At 37.2% G+C, this 21790-nt stretch overlaps 1 protein-coding gene across 4 annotated transcripts in view; it reads left to right on the forward strand.

Moving 5' to 3' along the window:
* DPYS (dihydropyrimidinase) overlaps positions 1-20299 on the forward strand; it is a 105288-nt gene extending 84989 nt beyond the window's left edge. Inside the window, exons 8-10 of one of the 4 annotated variants that reach the window (XM_072603302.1) lie at positions 11185-11392; positions 19215-19353; positions 19911-20001. In XM_072603302.1, the coding sequence (XP_072459403.1) occupies positions 11185-11392; positions 19215-19319 (313 nt within the window). In that variant the 3' untranslated portion in view covers positions 19320-19353; positions 19911-20001. Of the gene's footprint in view, positions 1-11184; positions 11393-19214; positions 19358-19910 lie in introns of those variants that run through there. The other 3 variants (XR_011965803.1, XM_072603301.1, XM_072603300.1) reach the window with 3 other exon arrangements.
* The last annotated feature ends 1491 nt before the right edge of the window (positions 20300-21790 follow it).

The following is a 21790-nucleotide window of genomic DNA, read 5'->3' on the forward strand; positions in this document are numbered from 1 at the left end:
TCCCTGAAGGTTTCTGAGACCCTCTAAGGGGATCCATGGGGTCAAAACTACTTTTGTAATGATAGTAAGATGCTTTCATTTCTAACATAGTAAATGTTGATGAGACCAGATTTGAACTCAGGAAGAGGAGTCTTCCTGACTCCAGGCCTGGCACTCTATCCACTGCTCCACCTATTTGCCCTCTGAAGTCCCTTTCAGCTCTAAATCTATGACCCAATGAGATGGGTTCCACAAATCACGAAATAAAACTGGGCTTATTCCTTTGTTGGACAACCTCAGATGTACCATGTTCTTGTTTAGCATCATTATCTCCCCGAGGAATGTATTAATCTTTTTAGTTTGTTTCGAAGAGGGAATTCTGGAATTGTGATTTAATCTGTGTGGTGAACTCTCACTGTGGAAACATTTTCTACTGATACTAATTACCATCCCATTCCTGGCTTGTAACTTAGAAGGGTGACCTGGAGACACTGATAGGTTAAATTATTTGCCAAAGGTCACACAGCTAGATATGAGAGGCAAATCATGAACCTATGACTTTTTCACTTGAAAATCAGTCCTTTATCCATTTGATTACCTACTTTACATCGTGTTAGCTTTTTAAATTACTCATATCTAATTTGTGTTTCATAATGCTTCGAAAATCTTTAGTTCTGTGCTTTCTGAAAATGAATATGTATGATGTGCTTTGTTCCAGGAAAATGGGAACCTGATTTGCCAGTGTTCTCTGTGAATATCCACCTATCATAGCTCATTTATGGAATGAACTCTCTCCTTATCTCTTCCTTTTTGATTTAGGTCTTTCTTCTATGTTCAACTCAAGTGCTCCCTCCTCTAAATAGCATTTCCTACTGCCCTGAGCTGACAGTGTTCTATCCTCAAGTATTCCTAAAGTTCTTTCATCTCTCCCTACCTTCTATTTACTTATATGTATGGACTTGATACTTGTTATCACATAGTTGAATATAAGTTCTTTGAGAACAGGGAATATTTCATTTGTGTCTTTGGGTCATCAGTGTTTAGTATAGAGATTTGGCCATCAGAAATAAGGAAATTATAACCTGTGATTTTATTGGTATAGGGGATTAATATAGGTTGGCATTTTCTTTTCAAATTAGAGTCTTAGAGACTTACCTAGAGCAAAGGTGTTAAAATCAGCCATTGGAAATGAGGCCAGAACCATATTAAAATGTAATCGAGAAATATTTAACAAAATCACTTAGAATACAATACAAAAGTGTTATTGTTTGTTGTTCCATTTTGTGTCTGATTTTTTGTGATCCCATTTGGAATTTTTATGGCAAAGCCTGGAGTGATTTGCTATTTCCTTTTCTAGCTCATTTTACAGAAAAGAAAACTGGGACAAATGAGGTTAAATGACTTGCCCAGTTTCACATAACTAATAGGTATCAGAAACCAGATTTGAACTCAGGAAGATAAGTCTTCCTGACTTTGGGTTACTGTCTATCTACTGTGCCACCTAGCTGCCACAATACAAAATAGGTATTCTTAATTTATAGTTTTCTAAGTCAATATGTTGCTTAGAGGGATCTGATTTTACTGGAGTCTGATATCACTAATCCAGAGCATTTAGAGATTAAGTGGCTATACCAGGGTCACACAGGTACTGAGGCCTAAAGGTAAAATTTGAATCCTGGTCTTGGGAAAGCCATGAAACTGATGGCCTACCTTCAGTGCCTCCCTACCTCTTCTGCACATAGTAGGCACAAATGAATGTTCAAGTGACCTGAATTCAGTATTGGCTTAGGTTACCATATTTCTACTAAGTAAATCAACTTTTTTTTTCCAGATGTCACCTCCATCACAAACTTCAAGAACCAACTTGCAGGATGGCCAGGCCATTTTTCTTCTGTTCCTACTTTGATCCACTTTCCATGGGCCTGAATTACGTTATTCTGCCACCTAGTTAGGCCCAGAGAAGGTTTAAGGCATAGCCCTAAATAGGATTAAACTGACAGCTTGATTTTCTATTCCTTAGGAGCCTAGTGTTTAATTTGGACACATAGGGGAGGTGAAATTGATGGGTACACTGGGTAGCAGCTTTGCTTAATAATGGCAATCCATGGGAAGTGACAACTTTTCATCTTTTAAGAGGCCTGCCTGGGCCACTCTGAAATGACATGTCCCATCACTTCAAAGAAATTGTTAAAAGAACAAATCTGTGTCCCAAATCTCTCCACTGTCTTGGCCACATTTTAAAAAGGATGAGAAGGTTTTGGCTCAGAACCAAGACTGGTGGCTTCTAAAAGCCTTGAAGGCCAAGGGAGCTTGAATCTATATGAGGTTAGATATGACTGAAAGCCATATCTGTTTGATAAACTCACTCCAACTCAGGAGACATATGTGATTCACTGACTGTGTGCCTGGCAAATTAAAAAAGAAAGGAAAGGAAAGGAAAGGAAAGGAAAGGAAAGGAAAGGAAAGGAAAGGAAAGGAAAGGAAAGGAAAGGAAAGGAAAGGAAAGGAAAGGAAAGGAAAGGAAAGGAAAGAGGAGAGGAAAGGAAAGGAAAGGAAAGGAAAAAAGGAAAGGAAAGAAAGGAGGAAGGAAGAAACAAAAGCAAACAGCCCATGCTTTTAAGATTTCATCATGCATGATGCATACAATGTGTACATGCATAAGTAAGTGACAGGTATTTTGAAGAAGGAGAGTAACTAACATGAAAGTAGGGGCTTTTGGCTTTTCTGTGTGTGATGCATCAGTCTGGCAAAGCCTAGAACACCTTCTCAGAATAAGGCTTTTAACTAAAAGGGGAATAAACACTTATATAGTGCTTACTATGTGCCAGGCACTGTACTAAACACTTTATCTCATTTGATCCTCACAACAACCTTCCAAGGTAGGCGCTGTCATTACTCCCATTTTACAGATGAGGAAACTGAAGCAAACTGAGGTTAAGTTACTTGCCCAGGGTCACACAACTAGCACGTGTCTGAGGTTGGATTTGAACTTAGGTCTTCCTGAGTAGAGGGGTCAATGCCCTATCTACTGGACCATCATAGAATTACAAAATTACCCTTATTTTAAAAAAAAAGTTCACAAACCCCAGGTTAAGAACCCCTGCCTTAATGTGTGAAGTAATTGCCAGACAAATGATGATGATGATGATGGTGACAGCTAGCATTTATATAGTGCCCCCTATGTTCCAGGCACTCTGCTAAGCACTTTAGAAATACATCATTGTTGTTGTTGCTAGCTTCTTGGAGGAGGTGAAATCTGAAGTGGGTTCAGGAAGCTAAGGAAGATCTTTGGTTCTATTATGAAGTGATCATGGGGTCATGAATTTGGATCTGGAAGAGACCTACGAGGTCATCTTCTGCAACCTTCTCCCCTGCTCCCTTTTACATATGAGCTCTTGAAAGACTGAAGAGGTAGCATCGGTTGCCCAAGGTCACACAGGTAGGAAGAGGCAGAGCCAGGGTTGTACCTCAGATCCTATGACTTTAAATGCAAGGGTCTTTCCACTGAAACCCCAAGAATGGAAGATTCCAATGAGGTGATTCTAGTTTGGCTTCTGGTGAAGAATAGTGGTTTTATTTGTTTTAATGCTGACTGAATACCATTAATGCAGAAGTATCCCACAGCACTTTTCATGTTCCATATAAGAAAATATGATAACAGTAGCTCAAATATATAATGTTTTAAGGTTTGCAAACCATCTTTTGTATTCTTTTGTTTGGGACTCACAATAGTCTTGGGAGACAAGTGTTATTTTTACCCTCATTTTATAGATGGAGAAACTGAAACTCAGAGAGGTGAAATGTTTTGCCCAGAATATCATAGCTATTAAGTGTTTGAGGCAGGATTTGAACCCAGGTCTTCTTAGTACAAGACCAGCTCTTTATCTACTATGACACACTATAGTGTTTCTGATAGATAGATAGATAGACAGAAACTCCAATACAGAAATGTTCAGAGGCATGTTAACACATGATATGGTATTAAAATGCAGGCATCCCTGAAAGAAGAGAACTGATAGTATTAGTCCTGAGGTAGTTAAAAATAATAACTATATATAATAAGAATATATTAATAATATACAATATATTAAATATAGAATAATAATATATTAAAAATAATAACTATAAAAACACATTTTTGTTGTTTACAAAGCATTTCACATAGATTATCTCATTTGAGGTAGTGCTTAGTGCAACGCCTGACATGTAGCAGATACTTAATAAATGTTTATCGACTTGCTCCTCAAAGCAGCGAGGGGATATCAGGTAGCGTATGTTTTATCATCAGCTCAATTTTACAGATGAGGAAACTGAGACTCAGAGGTTCATGGATTTGCCTGAGGTCATCCAGCTAATAAGGAACAGAGCGAGATTCTTTTTTATTTTACTTCAATTAATAAGAATTATTTTCATTCCCCACTACTCACTCTCTACCGCTACTTCCTCAAGGGTGAAAAATATTTTTTAACAAATACAAAGAGTCAAACAAAACAAATTCTCATATTAGAATGTCCAAAATATAAGTCCCTTTCTTTACTCTGAGACCATTGCCTGTCTATGTGGAGGTTGACAGTATGCTTCACATGTCATCGGAAATCACAATTGGTCGTTACATACTGATCAGAGTTTTTAAGCCTTTCACAACCGTTTTTGCAGTGTTGTTGTTATTATATAAATTGTTTTTGGCTCACCTTATTCTGCCTCAATCCATACAAGTCTTTCCAGATTTCTCTGAACCCATCCATTTTGCCATTTTGCCTGGCACAATAATATTCTACTGCTTTCATATATCCCACTTTGTTCAGTCAGTCCCCTGATTAATAGACACCCCCTTAGTTTTGAGTTCTTTGCCAAGACAAAAAGAGCTACTATAGATATTTCTGCACCTCTAGGTTCTTTTGTCTCTTTGATCTTTCTGAGATAAGCCTAGTAGCAATATCTCTTGGTCAAAAAGGATATGCTCAGTGTTTATTTATTTATTGGGGGGTGGAGGTCTAGTTCCAAACTGCTTTCTAGAATCACTGTAACATCTAACCCAGGTTCTCGTGACTCCAAATTCAATTCTTTTTTCTATTCTTTCTCACAGCCTCCATATTCCAGATGTCATATAAATATTTGGTTTTCAATAGCCTTTCTAGTTTATATGTTAAGTGAGTGAAATGGAGAAAATAATGTAAAACACCTAAAAAATTTCCTTATAATGAGGAAGGTCAGTTTGACACAGAGACATTTAGCTACCCTTCTCATTCCTCTCCCTTCAAACCAAAATGGAAGGAACTCCTTTGGATTCTGCTTCAATAATTTTTCTCATGAGTAAAAGCGATGAAATCTTAAAAAAAATAATAGAAAGCTACTAGCAAGGGACAAACGGTTTCCTGCAGCTATAATGTGAACAATATCAAAGCTGCCAAATTGGATAATAGCCTAATTTTGTTCCCTTTAGGGCTTCTGCCCTCCCTGCATTTTTAGTCTTGGAGATGTCTGTGACTAGAACTCAGTAAGACACCCACGGCACCCAGTAATATACAGAGACGGGCCTGTCTCCATGTGCTCCAAGGAAGTTAAATAAACAGCAAATTTCTTCCTCAGGCACAGTGACCAATGAAAACTGCTGTCATATGAATGAATGCACTAATGGAAGAAACCTAACTCAACACAAACTGAGTATGACTGCTTTTGACCTAGGCCAGTTGGTAGGAAATTCAAGACATGGGTCAAAAATCGTCATACTCAGTTTGTGATGAGTTAGGTTTATTCCATTACTGAAACTGTAATACCTTATTTGTCAACACTATTTGGGAGATTTCATATTATTCACTTGTTCAAAAATCTTCAGTAACACTATCTATTGTTCAGTTATTTCAGTCGTGTCCCACTTTTCATGACCCCATTTGGGGTTTTCTTGGCAAAGGTACTGGAATAGTTTGCCATTTCCTTCTCTAGCTCATTTTATAGATGAGGAAACTGAGGCAAACAGGGTTAAGTGACTTGCTCAGGGTCACATAGTTCCCTATTTTCTCTTGGATAAAATATAAGCTTCTTTCTGGCATCAAAAGCCTTTCCCATCATTTATCAAGGGATCTCAAAGTGGAGGCCCCTGGAAGGAACACACCAATGGAAGGAGGCCTGAATGACAGAGGAATATTTCAGGGTGAGGAGGCAGCTGGGTCATGGTGACACAGTATGAAAGTTTTAAGAAGCACAGCTGGGAGGAGAACGTTTCCAGACTCACTTCATGTCACTCTCATTCTAGCTAAACCATTAATGGTACATAAAGTAGCCATACCACGGACCTAACTTTCGGTCTCTGATCTTCATACCTTTAAATAGGTCATCATCCATGATGAGAATTTAGTCTCTCCTCACCTCCAGCTCCAAATCCTTTAGCTCCTTCACAATTTGGTTCAGGCGCCAGCTTGTCCAGTTCAATTCAATGAATTCTGCAAAAATTTATTAAACCTTTCCTGACTCCCCATTTGTACTGCTCTCTCCAAATTGACTTGTATTTATTTTTCTTTGTACTTGTTGTTATCTCCCTCCCTGCCCTTTTCTCCCCCCATCCCTTGCCTCAAATATAAGCTACTTAGGGGAAGGAATCGTTCAGATTTTGTCTTGCCAGCATCTAGTGCAGTGGACAATATATAGTAAACACTTTATAAATGTTTATTGCCTTGCCTTGCCTGGCATAATTATTCCTTTAATAATGACTTGAGCCCCAAGAGAATTAGAAAATGCCTAAGAAAACAGCTCCTGAAAGAAATGCAGAGGCTGTCACAGTTTTCAATAGTGGCTATGTTTTTTAATAAAGGGATTATGATCATTGGTCAAATCTGCATTTTCTTTGCTGGAAAAGTAGCATTTGTGTTATTTTCCCAAATAAACAGTTTTAAAATCCTCCCTGGCCTTGGAAATGTCCTTCTTTCTTGGGAATTTACAGGAAGAAAAGGAAATATTGCTCTATTGTTATTAATCTCTTCATGATAATTACACTAATTATGGCTAAGCTTCATCTGCCATGTTGTCAGTATGAATGACAATGACTGAAAATTCCAAGAAAGAATTATGTGAAGGGATAGTTAAAATATATACCAGAAAGATCTTGGAGTTCTGTGGTTCAAGAGTTACATCAATTCACATTGTTTCTATTACGATTTTAATAAGCAATAACAAGAGAAAGCATGGAATTATAGATGAGAGCTGATGCAGAGTCAGGAAGACCTGACTTCAAGCCCCATCTCTGACAAATACTGGATGTATGACCTTGGTCAAGTCACAACCCCTCACTGCCCTAGTCAGCTAAGATTCTTAAGTTCCTGGGAAGCTGTAGAATTGAACTGATGGGGGAATTTCCTCTTCTGAGAGTTCCTGATACCAATGAAACCCCAATAACCAAAAAGAACAGGACAATAGTGCCCTAGGGAATAAGAAATTTCTGAATGGGAGTTAGTACTTTAATTCTTTCAGACTACTATGAGTGCCATTTAGTAAATATTAGAGTTACATTAAAAAATAGGTTAAAATATTTCTTGAGCAATAATAATAACCCCCTAGCTGGTCTCTCTACCTTCATTCTTTTCCCAATTCAACCCACCTTTCACCCTTTTGTCAAATTGATTTTTTCACTGCCTCTGGAGTCAGAGGACCCAGGATCTACAATCTATTTCAAATCCTACCTCTGACACTTAATACCTGAGTGACCCTGGGAAAATTACCTCACCTCCATGAGCCTCAGTTTCTTTATCTGTAAAATCAGGGTGTTTGACTAGAATAGCCCCTTTTAGCTCTAAATCTATGATGCTGCGATCATCATGCCCTAATGTAATACCGTTTCTGCACTTCTTGGAAATCTTTAGTGGCTCCCCATTGTCTGACAAATGAAAATACACACTTGCCATCCTGCTGTTCAAGGCAGTTTAGGGGCAATCTAACCCCAATTTACATTTCTAGCTTCATCCCCTTTATATACCCTGCTGTGCCCCATTTAAACTGTTTTGTGTCGTTGTCCATATTCTAGGCCTACAGATAGTGCCTTCCTTTCCAAGATTACTTATATTTGCTTTATATGTACTGATACAGGTTTTCTGCATATGTCTGTATATATCTATGTCTATCTTCATATCTATATCTATATCTCTGTGTGTGTATATGTAAATACATATATACATTCACTACACAACACACATGTGTGTATCTATATACACATATATGCATATGTGTGTATTTTTTTCCTGAGCTAGAAGGTCCTCAGGGGCAGGGACTATTTATTTCACTTTTGTCTTTGTTTCACCTCACATATGCTGGCTTGATTCTTGTTCCCTCAGTTTCATCCATTTGTTCATTCTGTACTCCTAGAATAGACCTTACTTCCCTTACACCAGATCATCTACTCATACCTTTCTCTTCCCTCAAGGTCCAGATCAAACATGACCTCCTCCCTGACCCCTTCCCTGCTTCTACCAGACAGATTCCACAAAGTGTCTGCTATGCATTGATTCATTTTCTAACTCAGGGATTCAATTATTATGGTATATGATATAAGAGCTAATGAGTTATAGTGGAAAAGATCCTGTACTTATAGTCAGGATATTTGGGTGTACTCCTGACTCTCCCACTAACTAGCTGTATGACCTTGCATGATAGTTTTGTTTTTAAACATCTCTGGGTCTTGCTCTCCTCATCTGCAAAGAAGAGCAACATTGCCTGTCCTAAATACTTAACAAGCTTAATGTGGGGATCAAATGATCCCACACAATCCCCACATAAATGAGATATGATCTTTAGAAGAGTCTAAATGTTGTATGAGTCAGGTAGTGGCTGCAAGGATGGCCTTGGAAGGAACTTAGAAAGAAGGGAGTTGGGGGTTGAGGGAGTTGGGTCAAATGCCACCTGTAGCACATTTAGCTATTCTACTAAGTCTAAGTTACTTAACCTCTCAGTACCCCTGACAACCCTTTAAAAATATAAGTTCTGGATAGTTGGCCATCTGCATTGGCAGAGGGAGTATACGATTCAATGAAAGTTTGAGATATTAGCCTTTAAGAAAACAAATGAACTGTTCCTGAATAGCAGTAATGTTCTAGGTGGGAGCCAATGCTCTTGAGTAATTTCCATTTATTACAATGTGGGTTATAAAATGTATTATCTTGTTATTGCTGTGTTTTGGTTCTACATCAATTTCCTTTCTGACTATATCCACCAGGACTACCCACACCTGCCCTTCCCTACTCAGTCAGGCATCCCTTGTTATAAAGGGCTTTTTGTTTGTTTAGAGAGAGAAAAGGAAATAGTTCAGCAAAACTAACCAACATATCACTTGGAGGCAGGAAGAATTAGGTTGAAGTCCTTCCTCAGACACCTACTAAATATGTGACCCTGATCAGTCACTTAGTTGACCATCTGTGAAATAAATATAATGATAATAGTCCTTCTCTGAACTCAGACTTTCATCTGTAAAGTAGCATCTGTCTCACAGGATTAGGCAAAGGGCTATATAAATTCTAGCTATTATTATTTTTAAAAGAAAGCAGTTCAGCAAAACTAACCAGCATATCATCATGTCTGATGGTATATGCAATATCCTCTACCCATGGTCTCCTACCTCCGAAAAATAAAGAAGAGGAAGATGTATTTTCTCAGTTCTTCTCTGGGGACACCTTTGGTCATTATACTTACTCTTTTTTTGGTATTTTTTTCTATTTATATTGTTATCTGTTGCCGTTCAGTCATCGTTCAGTTGTGTCTGACTCTTTGTGACTCGATTTGGGGTTTTCTTGGCAAAGATACTGGAGTAGTTTGCCATTTCCTTCTCCAGCTCATTTTACAGATGAGAAAACTGAGGCAAACCGGGTTAAGTGACTTGTCCAGGGTCATATGGCTGGTAAACGTCTGAGGCCAGATTATTCTTCCGAACTCCAGGGCCAGCACTCTATCCACTCCACTGCTGCACCATTAGCTGCTGGCTTTTATATTGTTATACTGTACGTTGTTTTCTTGATTTTGAACTCTTTATTTTACATCCTATGTCCGTATAAGGCCTCCTAATCTTCTCTAGATTGCTTCCTATCTGTTGTTCCTTATGGTATGGTAATATTCATATTCATGTACCACATTTTGTTTAGCCAAACCACAATTGATAGGCTCCTATTTTATTACCACTTCTTACCCAGTAGGGTTTTACAGATACGCAACCTTGACTCATTAGTCATCCATATACATACAAACAGGGACCTCAAACAACCAGAACTAGTGTAAAGAGGGGCTCCTGAAAAATTACTTCATTGTTATGATGTACTATAACATAGCTCCATTGTTATAATGTACTCGAAGTCTATAGGACAATTGTAAGGCATGTTTGTTGCATGCTGGGATTTCATGAATTCCCTTTTGCTTTAATCTCATGCCTTTTTTATGTAGTACGTAATTTCAAAGCTCTATTTGAATAGTGTTCAGATATCTTTTGCTCTCACTTTTTAAGCCCGAAGCCTTGGATTAGTTGGGTGTGAAAGTTAGGGAATGACCCTAAAAAGTTCTTGCGACAAAAATGATTTGTCCAAAGAAACCCAAAAACACGTTTGGTCTTCTATGTCAAAAATAGTGGCAGTAATTTCTGAATACCATACAGAATATGCAAGAAATTCTGGATTTGCCCACTAAGGGCTTATATTTTTTCCCTGAGTTTCTTCTCTGGAAAGAGCAAACTTCCAAAATAAGTTATTCTTTAAAAATACAACTTTTTTAGACAGGATTCTAAAAATAGACATTGAAACCCAAAGGACAATTTTCCCCTTGCCTTAATAAATGGAAACAGTTGGCTATTTGATTTCATGCTCTTAGGAAGCCTAATTACTTTGTGGTGAAATATTAATGTCATATTCAATTCTTGTAGTCTCTTCTCAGAATGTGACAAAGCTTTGGTTTAATAGAGTTCCTAAGTTTTCTCCTAAGTCATTCTTTTTGAGTATTTTATGTTCCACTCAGAAAAAGACTAATGAGCTAGTGATTTCTTTTCAAAAATAATGGAAGTCTATTCATTACTTTTTTCTTTCTTTTTTTGGTACATTTTGTTTTGACCTAACAGTCGCCTTTCAACAAATAATCCAGCGAATTCCCCCCATGTTACTTTTCCATTTAAAAAACAGTCAAGCGAATCTTCCTAATAGGATAATTATGAATGATAGTACATGTTATTCTTCATTGTTAATACAGGACTATTTCTGCCAAAACTCATCACCAAGCTGTTAACTTCAATATATTTGAGGGAATGGTGTGTCATGGAGTACCCCTTGTGACTATTTCAAGAGGCAAGGTGGTATATGAAGCTGGAGTTTTTAATGTCAGTGCAGGAGATGGAAAATATATTCCTCGGAAACCGTTTGCTGAATATGTTTACAAACGAATCAAGCAAAGAGATCAAGTGAGTATTGGAGAATCTATACAGAATAGACTACCACTATAAAACCCACCAACTTTTGAATTTCTCTCAATTCTGTCCCTTTGAATTTCATTGTATCAGTCAGTCAGTCAATAAACCTTTGCTTACTATGTGCCAGGCACTGTACTAAGCCCTAGGAATATAAATATAAGCAAAAGACAGACTCTGCCCCCAAGGACCCTGTGTTCTAATGTGAAAAGAAAACATATAAAAGGAAGCTGGAAAGATTTCAGGAAGGGGGAGGATGGTTGTAGTCAGAGGCATGGTCGAGAAAGTCCGGAATGCAGGCTAGAAGGGAATAAAAGCACAGATTGCCTGATTTTCCCTCCATGAATGTACATTCTGGGAGAAACCACTCAACCAGAAGAAGAGATCACAGGAATGGAAAGTACTTTTAGTGGGTGAATTCTAGGCCTGGGACATATCTGGGACAGAGTGTGGCAAGTCCTAAGTTCATTCTAGAGAGTACATCCACTGGGCCAAGAATGAAACCAAATGTTGTACTTGGAAGTATGTTCATAATTGTATTGAAACCTAAATATTCATAAGGAAGGACCATTGTTAGATAGATGACCTTTTCTCTTTTAATGTGATATATTTTTTAAATTTAAATTTATTTTATTTTATTTTATAAATTTATAAATTTTTTCAATTAATAAAAATCCAGTCTCTCTCTCCCAGCTCTTTCTTTATATGTTGTTTTTTTAAAAAGAGAGAGAAAAGCAAAACCTTTCTACCAAGAAAAATAAAATAAAATACCCTGTTGGCCATGTTCCAAAATACGTGTCATTCTGAGCCATGAATCCATTATGTTTTTGTCAGAAGGCAGAAAGCACATTTGATTAGTCATCTGAAATCTTGATTGGTCATTGCGCTGATCAGAGTGCTGAAGTCTTTTGAAGTGTTTTTTACAGTGTTGTTATTATTATGTATTATTACATAAATTGTTATATATTTAGATATTATATGTATAATTATTATATAAATTGCCCTCCTGGTTCTGCTCACTTCACTCTGCATCAACTCTTCCTAGGTTTCACCGCACTCATCTTTTTCATCATTTCTTATGGCACAATATTATTTCTTACATGATAACTTGTTCAGATATTTCCCAAACCATGGACACCCCCTTCGCTTCCAGATCTTTGCCATTATGAAAAGAGCTGTCATACATATTATATATGTATATATATATATATATATATATGAATCCTTTTCTTCTTGCTATAATCCCTCTTAAGGATAAGCCTAATAGTGCTATCACTGGTCAAAAGATATAGTTTAGGGACTTTTTGGATGGAGTTCTAATGTACTCTTCAGAATGGCTGCATCAGTTCACAACTCTACTAGCAGTACCAATATATAACTTCTTGCTCCTCTTGCCATCCCTCTGATTTTCCTAGTCTTGTCAACTCTGCTACTCTGATGAATATGAGGTGAAACTTCACTTACTTTATTTGCATTTCTCTAATCATTTCGAGCATTTTTCATAGAATTATTGATTATTTTTTATTTCTTCCTTAGTGAACTGCCTATTCATACCCCTTACTGTTTATCAATTGAGGAATGGTTTTTATTCTGGCAGATCTGAATAATAAAGTAATGCATTTTCCAAAATTGATTTCTATGTCTGGCTAGATAGGACAAATGTTTCCAAAGAAGGTTTATCTCTTATGGATTGTTTCCAGGAATGAGCCTTTTTGCTGGATGAAACTATAACAAAAATCAAAGGTTATATGCCAGTATTATACTGGTATAAAAAATAAAAATTCATGTATAGATTGTGATCTGATGAGTTTATTAATTAAATAGTAATTTGCCTTAACTTTAAAAAAATCTAAATCTAGTCATTACTTGATGTAGGATCTGAAAGTGGACAAGCAAAACTTATATTTTATTCATCATAAATATTTCAAGAGCTGCCTGTCGACAGAAAACATTTTTTTGCCTTACTAGTAAGACCAATATATTATTTTTAAAATCTGGATTTATAAACTACATAGAGTGGAGGTGATTATTTCTTTTGCCACCTGATACTAAGGTCTACCTGCCTTGCCTTGTGATGCTATGGAAGTAATCCTGGCCTCTCAAAGTTGGTAGTCTGTATTGGAGGGACAGCCAAGCTAAGTTTGGAAAGCCCTACCAACAGAAGGTTGACCTCCAGACGAGGGAAGTTTTGTTCATGATAGCTCATCTAATGAAATCATTAGAGACTGTTCTGTTTCACAGCAGTGGAATCACATGTTTTGAAATGCTTTAGGCAGTTAGGTGGTACAATGGATGGTATGCTGGCCTTGGAGTTAGGAAGAACAGAATTCAATTCTGAGTAAGTCTCAGACATTTACTAGCTGTGTGACCTCAGGCAAGTTATTTAGCATCTTTCTACCTCAGTCTCCTCATCTGTAAAATGAGTATAATCATAGCACCTACCTCCCAAGTTGTGATGAAAACATGAGATAATATTTATAAAGTGCTTATAAACCTCAAAGCAACATATAAATGGTAACTATTACTACAGAAAGTTCAGTGGCTCATTGGTTAGAGTGTTGGACCTGGAGTCAGGAAGACCTGACTTAGATCCAGTTTCAGACACTTATTTACCTGTATGACCCTGGTGCATCATTTAACCTGTCCTCCTCAAGTTCTCGTCTGTAAAATGGGGAAATAGCCCATCTACCTCCCAATGTTGTTGTGAAGATAAAAAGAGATCCACATTTGTGAAAATGTTTAGCAAACTTTGAAATTCTATATAAATTCTAGATATTACTGTATTTTCAAAGAGTAATTTCCGGTACATTTCAAAGGATTTGCTCAATAAAAATTCAGGCCTTTCAAAAGAGAATCTGTTGTGTATACAAGGCCCACTAGTACAGACTACTCATTCATCCATTAGGCCAATCATTCATTCAGTACTTCAAAGATGTACAATTTTGTTGGCATGGGCATTCTCTCGTCCTACACAAGTCATGTAGTAGCTGGTGCTCATGAGTTGCTATGGTCAATAATTTCATCTTGATAGGGATTCTATGAATATGGCTGGGCTGGTCCTTAGATAAAAAAAATAGATAGTCATCACTAGATCCATAATCAGAGCTTGGTGAAACCGACTATAGCTTTTACTTTACTTGAAGAGCCTCAGAGAACTGGGGGTCACCTCCACAATATTGACGTGTTCAAAATGGATTTAGTACACTGATGACTTCATTGTTCATAAGCACTTTATAAATTCTCTCTCACCAGATAATATTTCTTACCTAACATATTATGCTTCTGGACACTGGCTTTTGTATTAAGTGAATGATTCCTTAATATAGAGATATCTATCAAGCATTAATGTTATTTTCTCTCTCCCATATCTGTAATTCAGATGTCCTCCTTATTGATTTGAGAAGAAATCTTAAAATTTATTATTAGCAAATGAAAATATCAGAGAATTAATTGGTCATATTTATCAATAAATATCAAATTGATTGATCATATTTATTTAATATATGTTGGGTAGGGTGTGGGGAGAGCAAGCTGGAGTCCAAATACAGTGTATTTACTTCATCCAGACTCTGCTAACTTGAAATAATTGGTTAACCAAATGATTCATACATACTATGTTATATTGCAGCATAATACATGTCATTACTGAGATCAAAATTCAAAATAATTTGTCAATTTTCATGGTCTTTCTCACATATGAGAATAATCTAACATAAAATCCACAGTCTTTTGAAATCATAGGCTCCAGAAATTAAGAATTTCTTAAACAATTATGTCTTATACATCAAAGTGCTTTTTATCTTGATGATGCAAATATGTTGGAACATAGGCCTGCTGTGAATTTTTATTTTTCATTAACTTATCATATTTTATTTATTAGTGCATAGATTTTCATTTAGAATGTGATCTTTCTTTCATTAATCATTTATTAAATGCCTACTGTTTGTAAAAGATTATGGGTAAAAAGATAGATATGACATGGAATCTACTCTCAAGGAGATTATAATTCACTGAAAGTACACAAATACCCATATTTGGGTATATACTCTTTGGGTATATACAAATACTCTTTATAGAGAAAGGAAAAAAGATGCAAGAGGACCAAAGCACTTTGAGACATTTCAGGGAGCTGAGAGCTAGATCATTTTCACCTGAAGAGGTCATCAAAGGCCTCACTGAGAAGATGACACTGAAATTAGACCTTGGAGAAAGGGATAAATTTCAACAGATGGAGTTTGGAGGTGGACTCCATTCAAAGCATGGAAAATGATATAGATAAGAACATGAAGAATGGAGAAGGCAAGACCAAAAAAAAGAGATGGTTAATATGCAGATTGACAAAGAGGTATTGGTTACACTGCAAAGTACATAAAGGGGAATGATAATGGGAAAAGTCTGGAAAGGTAGATTGAAGCCCTACTGTAGAGGGCCTTGAATGACAGGATCAGACAATGAGGAACCACTGAAGGTTTTTGAGTAAAAAAAAATAACAGGATCAAAATAGTGCATTAGGAAGTTTACTTGAATATTAAGGATAGAGTAGAGAGAGATGGACTCAAGAAGAAAAAGTAGGTTATTACAATAGTGAAAGTAGGAAAAGATGAGGACCTGAATTCGAGTAGATAAAGTCTGAATAGAGAGAAGAGGACAGATGTGAGAGATACTGCTCAGAAAGAACCAACAGGATTTGACAATTGATTGAAGGTATAGAGTGAGATGAAAAGAAGACTGGGAGGATGGTGCTGCCATCAATGGAAATCAAGGTTTGAGGCAGGTATAAGGAGGAAGATGATGAGTTCAGTTTTGCTTAAGTCTGAAGTAGTAGTGGGACTTCTAAGTGAAAACTTCGTCCAGTGGACAGTTGGCAATAGGGGGCTGTGGTAGAAGAAGAGGTTCTAGGCAGAGATACAGATCTGGGAAAGATGTAGATGGACATGATAAATCTTGAGTCTATAGATGAGAAGCCAATGAGTTTGCCTTCTTTTCCTAGCAAAATTCATTGTTGTGGTTCAGTCATAACCTCATTCAGTATTTACTTGGCAAAGATACTGGAATGGTTTGCCATTTCCTTCTCTAACTCATTTTACAAATGAGGAAACTGAGGCAAGCAGGGTTAAATGACTTGCCCAGGGTCACTCAGCTAGTAAGTATCTGAGGCCAGATTTGAATTTGGGTCTTACTAACTCCAGGCCTTGCACTCTATCCAGTGTGCCACTTAGTTCTACGGCATCCTAAAAAGCTTGTTTGATGGTAATATCCAAAGGGTCATGTGGTAGATAAAAAGAACACGGGAATTAGAATCAGAGAGCTCAAATACCAGTTCTGTGGCTTTTTGTACGTGTGACCTTGGACAAGGCACTTTTATTCCACAGGGGACCTCAGTTTCTTTTTTTGTCAAATGAAAGGGTTGAACTAGATCTCTAAAATCACTTCTCATGCTAAAGATACATCTGTGTGTAGATTGTTTTTGTTTATATTAGTAACAGAATAATATATATTTGCTCAAAGGGTTTTTCTTTTTCTCTCTTTTTCAGTAAGGGAGTGGGAGAATAATAAGACCTTTATTAATTGAAAAAAATGAAATTTAATTTAAGAAATAAATAAAAATATAGAAGGAAATGCTAAAAACATATCAACTATAATCACACCTATACTAGAATTGCGAATTTTTCTTACATAAAGACTTTTTAATGTAATTCCATTTTCAAATCTTAAAGGCAGTATGGCGTAATGGGTAGAGTATTGAGTTTAGAGTCAAGAAGACCTGGGTTCAAACCTGCTTCTGACCCTTATCAGTTATATGATCCTGGACAAGTCACTTAACCTCTACATATCCTAGACAGCTCTCCAGGATACAATCTTAGATCATTCAAATGCTTTCAACCCATCGTGGAGAGATAGTACACAATGTTAGAATTAGGCATTTGTTTTCACCTTTAGAAAACTATAATTTAATTTTTAAAACTATATGATAGCTGGGCTGATGGCACATGCCTGTAATCCCTGCTATTGGGAAAGTAAAATTGGTAGATTGCTTGAGTTTGGAAGTTTTGAGCTATAGGTGGGCTAAACCAATCAGGAATACACACTAAGTTTGGACATTAAGATCATTGCTTAAGGAGGAGTGAATCAGCCCAGGTTGGTCAGAAACAGAGGTCAAAGCTCCCATGATTTGAGATTGGAATAAGACTCTCTGTTGTTTTTTGCCCTGGGTCTTATTGGGACTTTTTCCATAAACATTTCATATGTGGCCAGTATGAAGTTTTAGCTGTGAGAGTAGGGGATGCACATCTGTACACCTGTGCAAAGAGCTATTATTTATTTAGAACAGAATTACAAGTTTAGTCAGCCTGTACCAGGTGCTTGTGCCAGGTTTCTCTTTTAGTTGAGATATAGATGCCACAGCTAACTCAAGCTGCTTGGCCCATAGAAGGGGGAAGGGAAAGGGAGAAGATTAGCATTGACATTAGAGAAATAGAGCAAAACTAGCATCCCTTCAAGATTGCCAACAAATGGTGCCATTGAACATCATTGTCATTGCCAGAACTTATCCAGGGTGTCTCAAAGTCTTAGTGCAATTTTAAGCTTTTAAAACTTAAATTAATGTTTTGCACAGCACTTTACATTTATCTCATTTTATCCTCAGAAAAACCCTGTGAGTCAGGTGCTATTACTATCTTCATTTTACAAATGAGCAAACTGAGGCCAAGGAAGGTTAAATAAAGTGCCCACAGTAACACAAATGATAAATATCAGAGGCAGGGTTTTAATTTAGGTCTTCCTAATGCCAAGTATAGCACTCTATGCCCTGCACCATCTATTGGCCAGAAGTAAATTTTGAGACACTAAAAAAAAAATGGCACTATTATCAAGTACTAGCTGAGCTGTATTCAATTCAACTCAACAAAACACAACAAAAATTCCTGACGTTGGAATGGGTTTTAATATTAGGCAATAGCCTAATGAGCATAGAGAGCTATTGCAGGAGCTTCAGGCAGAAGGGAATAGGGATAGAAAAGCTTCAGTGGAAAGAAGCATGGGGTAGTCAGGTGGTTTGGTGGATAGAGTACTTGACCCTGGAGTCAGGAGGACCTGAGTTCAAATCCAACCTCAGATACTTACCAACTCTGTGATTCTGGGCAAATCACTTACCCCCCCTCCCAATGCCCTCCCCCCCAAAAAAAGGAAAAAAAGAAGTATTATAGGGCACGATGTTCAAGGGAATCATCTTTGTCTGGCTGAGAAGAGCATCGGCAGAAAATTTGTCAAGTCAGAGCTCCCTTATCCAGAAAGAAAGTTTCTGCGAAAGGTCTGAGGAGGCAGTACTGTAGTGAGATCTCTCAAGGATTCCTGCTTGTCCCCAAACTTGAAGTAAAGACTATTTTGTCTCATTTTTATAGTAAAAGATCTTCAAATTTTTTTCTTCACAACCTTTTGAAATCGGTAGCCAAAGTGTTATGTTCAGTTTACAGATAAGAAAACAGGCTTAGAGAAATTAGACTTGCCCTGGTTACCCAGTCAGTAAGTCAGAACCAGGATTTGAATTCCGATCTCCTGAATCCAAGTGTGATTTTCTTTCCACAACTGCATTCATTACTTGGGAACTAGACTTCCCACAATTTCCTTATGAGACTTGCATCTACTTTTAAAAGAAGGCAAGCTAAGAAACATTGCTGCTCCCTTCCACATTCACACACACACACACACACACACACACACACACATACACACACACACACACACACACACACACACACACACACACACACACGAAAAATGAAATGTGAAAAAAGAAAAATGCAACGTTCTCTTCCAGACTTGCATACCTACTCCTGTGGAGCGACTCCCCTACAAAGGGGAAGTGGTTTTGTTGAAGACCAGTGGAAAAAAAGAAGCTTCAGCGTCTGCCACCAGGAAGTAAGGCCATCACTAAGGCTTTGCTTGAGCATTCTCAGGTAATGGATTGCTTGCAGTCAGACATTATGGGCTGGACACTGATGCCAGGAAGGTGACCTGGGTGCCATATAAATTTCATGTCTCCTTCACTCTTTGTAAGTTTGCAAAGAAAGTGAGCACCAAAGCACAGAAGTCTTTTGGGAGGTGATTTAAAGTAAGACAAAGCAAGTTATTTAACCTTAGTTTGCCTCAGTTTCCTCATCTGTAAAAGAATGGGGATAATAATGGCACCTCCCAAGGTTGTGAAGATAAAATGAATTAATATTTGTAAAGTGCTTAGCATGATGCCTGGCACAGAGTAAGAGCTATATAAATGTTGATTATTATTCTTATAAGTTTTATTAAAAAAGAAAATATGCAATTCAGAGGATTTTCCTCTTAATAATTTATAATTATTAACAATTAATAATTTCCCCATTAGAAAGAGAAGAAAGCAGCTATTTTTATCTCTCTGATTGATTTGCTTTGATTAACTTTCTCAGTGGCAGACGATGGGGCTCAGCATTTTCTGTGTGAAGGAGCATATTACAGTATATTCCTCTTCTTCTGTTCAAAGGTAAAGAAAGCCAAAGGAAAGAGAGCCAGAATAATGTACCTCCAGCTCCATCAGATGCCCTGCATGATCTTATCTAGAAGCACACCTACAATCACCACCCAATGATCCTCTTGAAAGAATAATTGCGATGGAATTTCTTTTCTCTCAGAAGTGAAGGCTACCCTATTGCCAGAATTTTATGCAGAATCAAATTATAGATATAAATGAAGAGGATGATTTTAGAAATCTCTGTATGAAGCGAACTAGGAATCATTGGAATGGTGTCATTACTTGAATCAAACATTTTAATTTTATAAATAGAAGTTATTTCATATTCAGGATATATCTGCCATTAAAACATGCAATTCTCTACCTTTATTATAATTAATAAAAATTTTTAGCTGTTTAAAGCATCGTCTATCTTCAACAAATTGTATTTTTTTCCCCTTGATACTAGTGGGGCCAGAATTCAGTAGCATGATTTCTCAAAAGTAGCCTACTTTCTCCACAATTATAAAATAGATTCTGATATATATTCCCATGGAATCAGACAGGTATTAACCTTAAAATGACTTGAGGACCATGTGAAAGCATGAGAGGTAGAATGACCTCACTGCCACAGAGCTGGTCTCAGAGATAGGAAGACCTGGGTTCAGGTCCTACCTCTGATAAATGAAAGCTCTGTAATTACTGGGCAAGTTATTTAACTCCTCAGTGTCAGGCAATTCTCTAAATCATAAATTAACAAAGGAATTGCCTATTTGTGTCAGTTGTAAGTAAGGCACTGGGACTTAGGAACAGAAGATTACAACCATGTCAGTGAAAAATGGGAAATGAGGATGGACATATTAGAAGGAATATTGAATTCAATTCATGAAAGATCCATGGTTTCACTGATGAGGGTACATCCTCCACTGACTTTGATTCCAATCTCTCTATAATTTTTAGAATAAAGGTTTTTAACTTTTTTGTGTGTCACGGACCCATGGCAGTCTGGTAAAGCCTATGGACTCCTCAGAACAATGTTTCTAAATGTATAGAACAAAACATATTGGATTAAAAATAATCATGCTGAAATACAATTGTCTGTATTAAAGTTCACAGATTCTAGGTTAAGAACCTCTGTACTAGGTATTCTTTGAGAGTTACTGTGGCCCAAAAAACTCTTTATCCTTCAGTGAATCTGGTAATGTGTGTCTGAATTTAGCTTAGCTGGTTCTTGACTAACAACTAAAGAGTTGACTACTGTACTGAGTTGCTACAACAAAGCCTAATCTAATGCCTCAGCATAAGATGGAGGGAATCCTGGACTCTCAGAGGCATTGCTAAGAGAGTACAAGCCCCAGCCTCCCAAAGTGGAAATGATGCAAGTGTGGACCTAGTGATGATTTGAATAAACATGGAAGAAAATGGAACAGGGGCATAAGAACTCTAGAATTTGTTGTTGTCTGCCCCAAAGCAAAACTTGATTTAGGCTCTCATTCAGTACCTGGCTGATTGCCTTCTTCAACCCATTCTCTGACTCCTTAAAATGCCCTGGCATCCAAGTTTCTCAACTTCCTCAATTCCCATGACCAAGGTCTCTAGTTGACCTTACCAGAAAAAAATAGTAGCTGTTATACTTCAGGGTTTCTGCTCACCCCCTTCTACCTCAAATGAGATTTGCCTGAAGTTTCATAATGCTTACTAAAGTTCTGGCCTTTCCTTTGCATAAAGGTCTTTAGACATGTTGAAGATCTTTTGGCTGGCTTTCAAGACCTATAATCTGGATCTTTATATACCAGAATTCTCCCCAAGTAAATCCATTATTTACTCCTTTCTCCATGTCTTGATCTGACTTCCCTACTGAGTGACCTCACTCCTCTGCCCATCCAAATTGTTTTCCCATCCAGTAAGACTCA

The sequence above is a fragment of the Notamacropus eugenii genome, chromosome 4, assembly GCF_028372415.1.
Source record: "Notamacropus eugenii isolate mMacEug1 chromosome 4, mMacEug1.pri_v2, whole genome shotgun sequence".
Lineage (NCBI taxonomy): Eukaryota > Metazoa > Chordata > Mammalia > Diprotodontia > Macropodidae > Notamacropus > Notamacropus eugenii.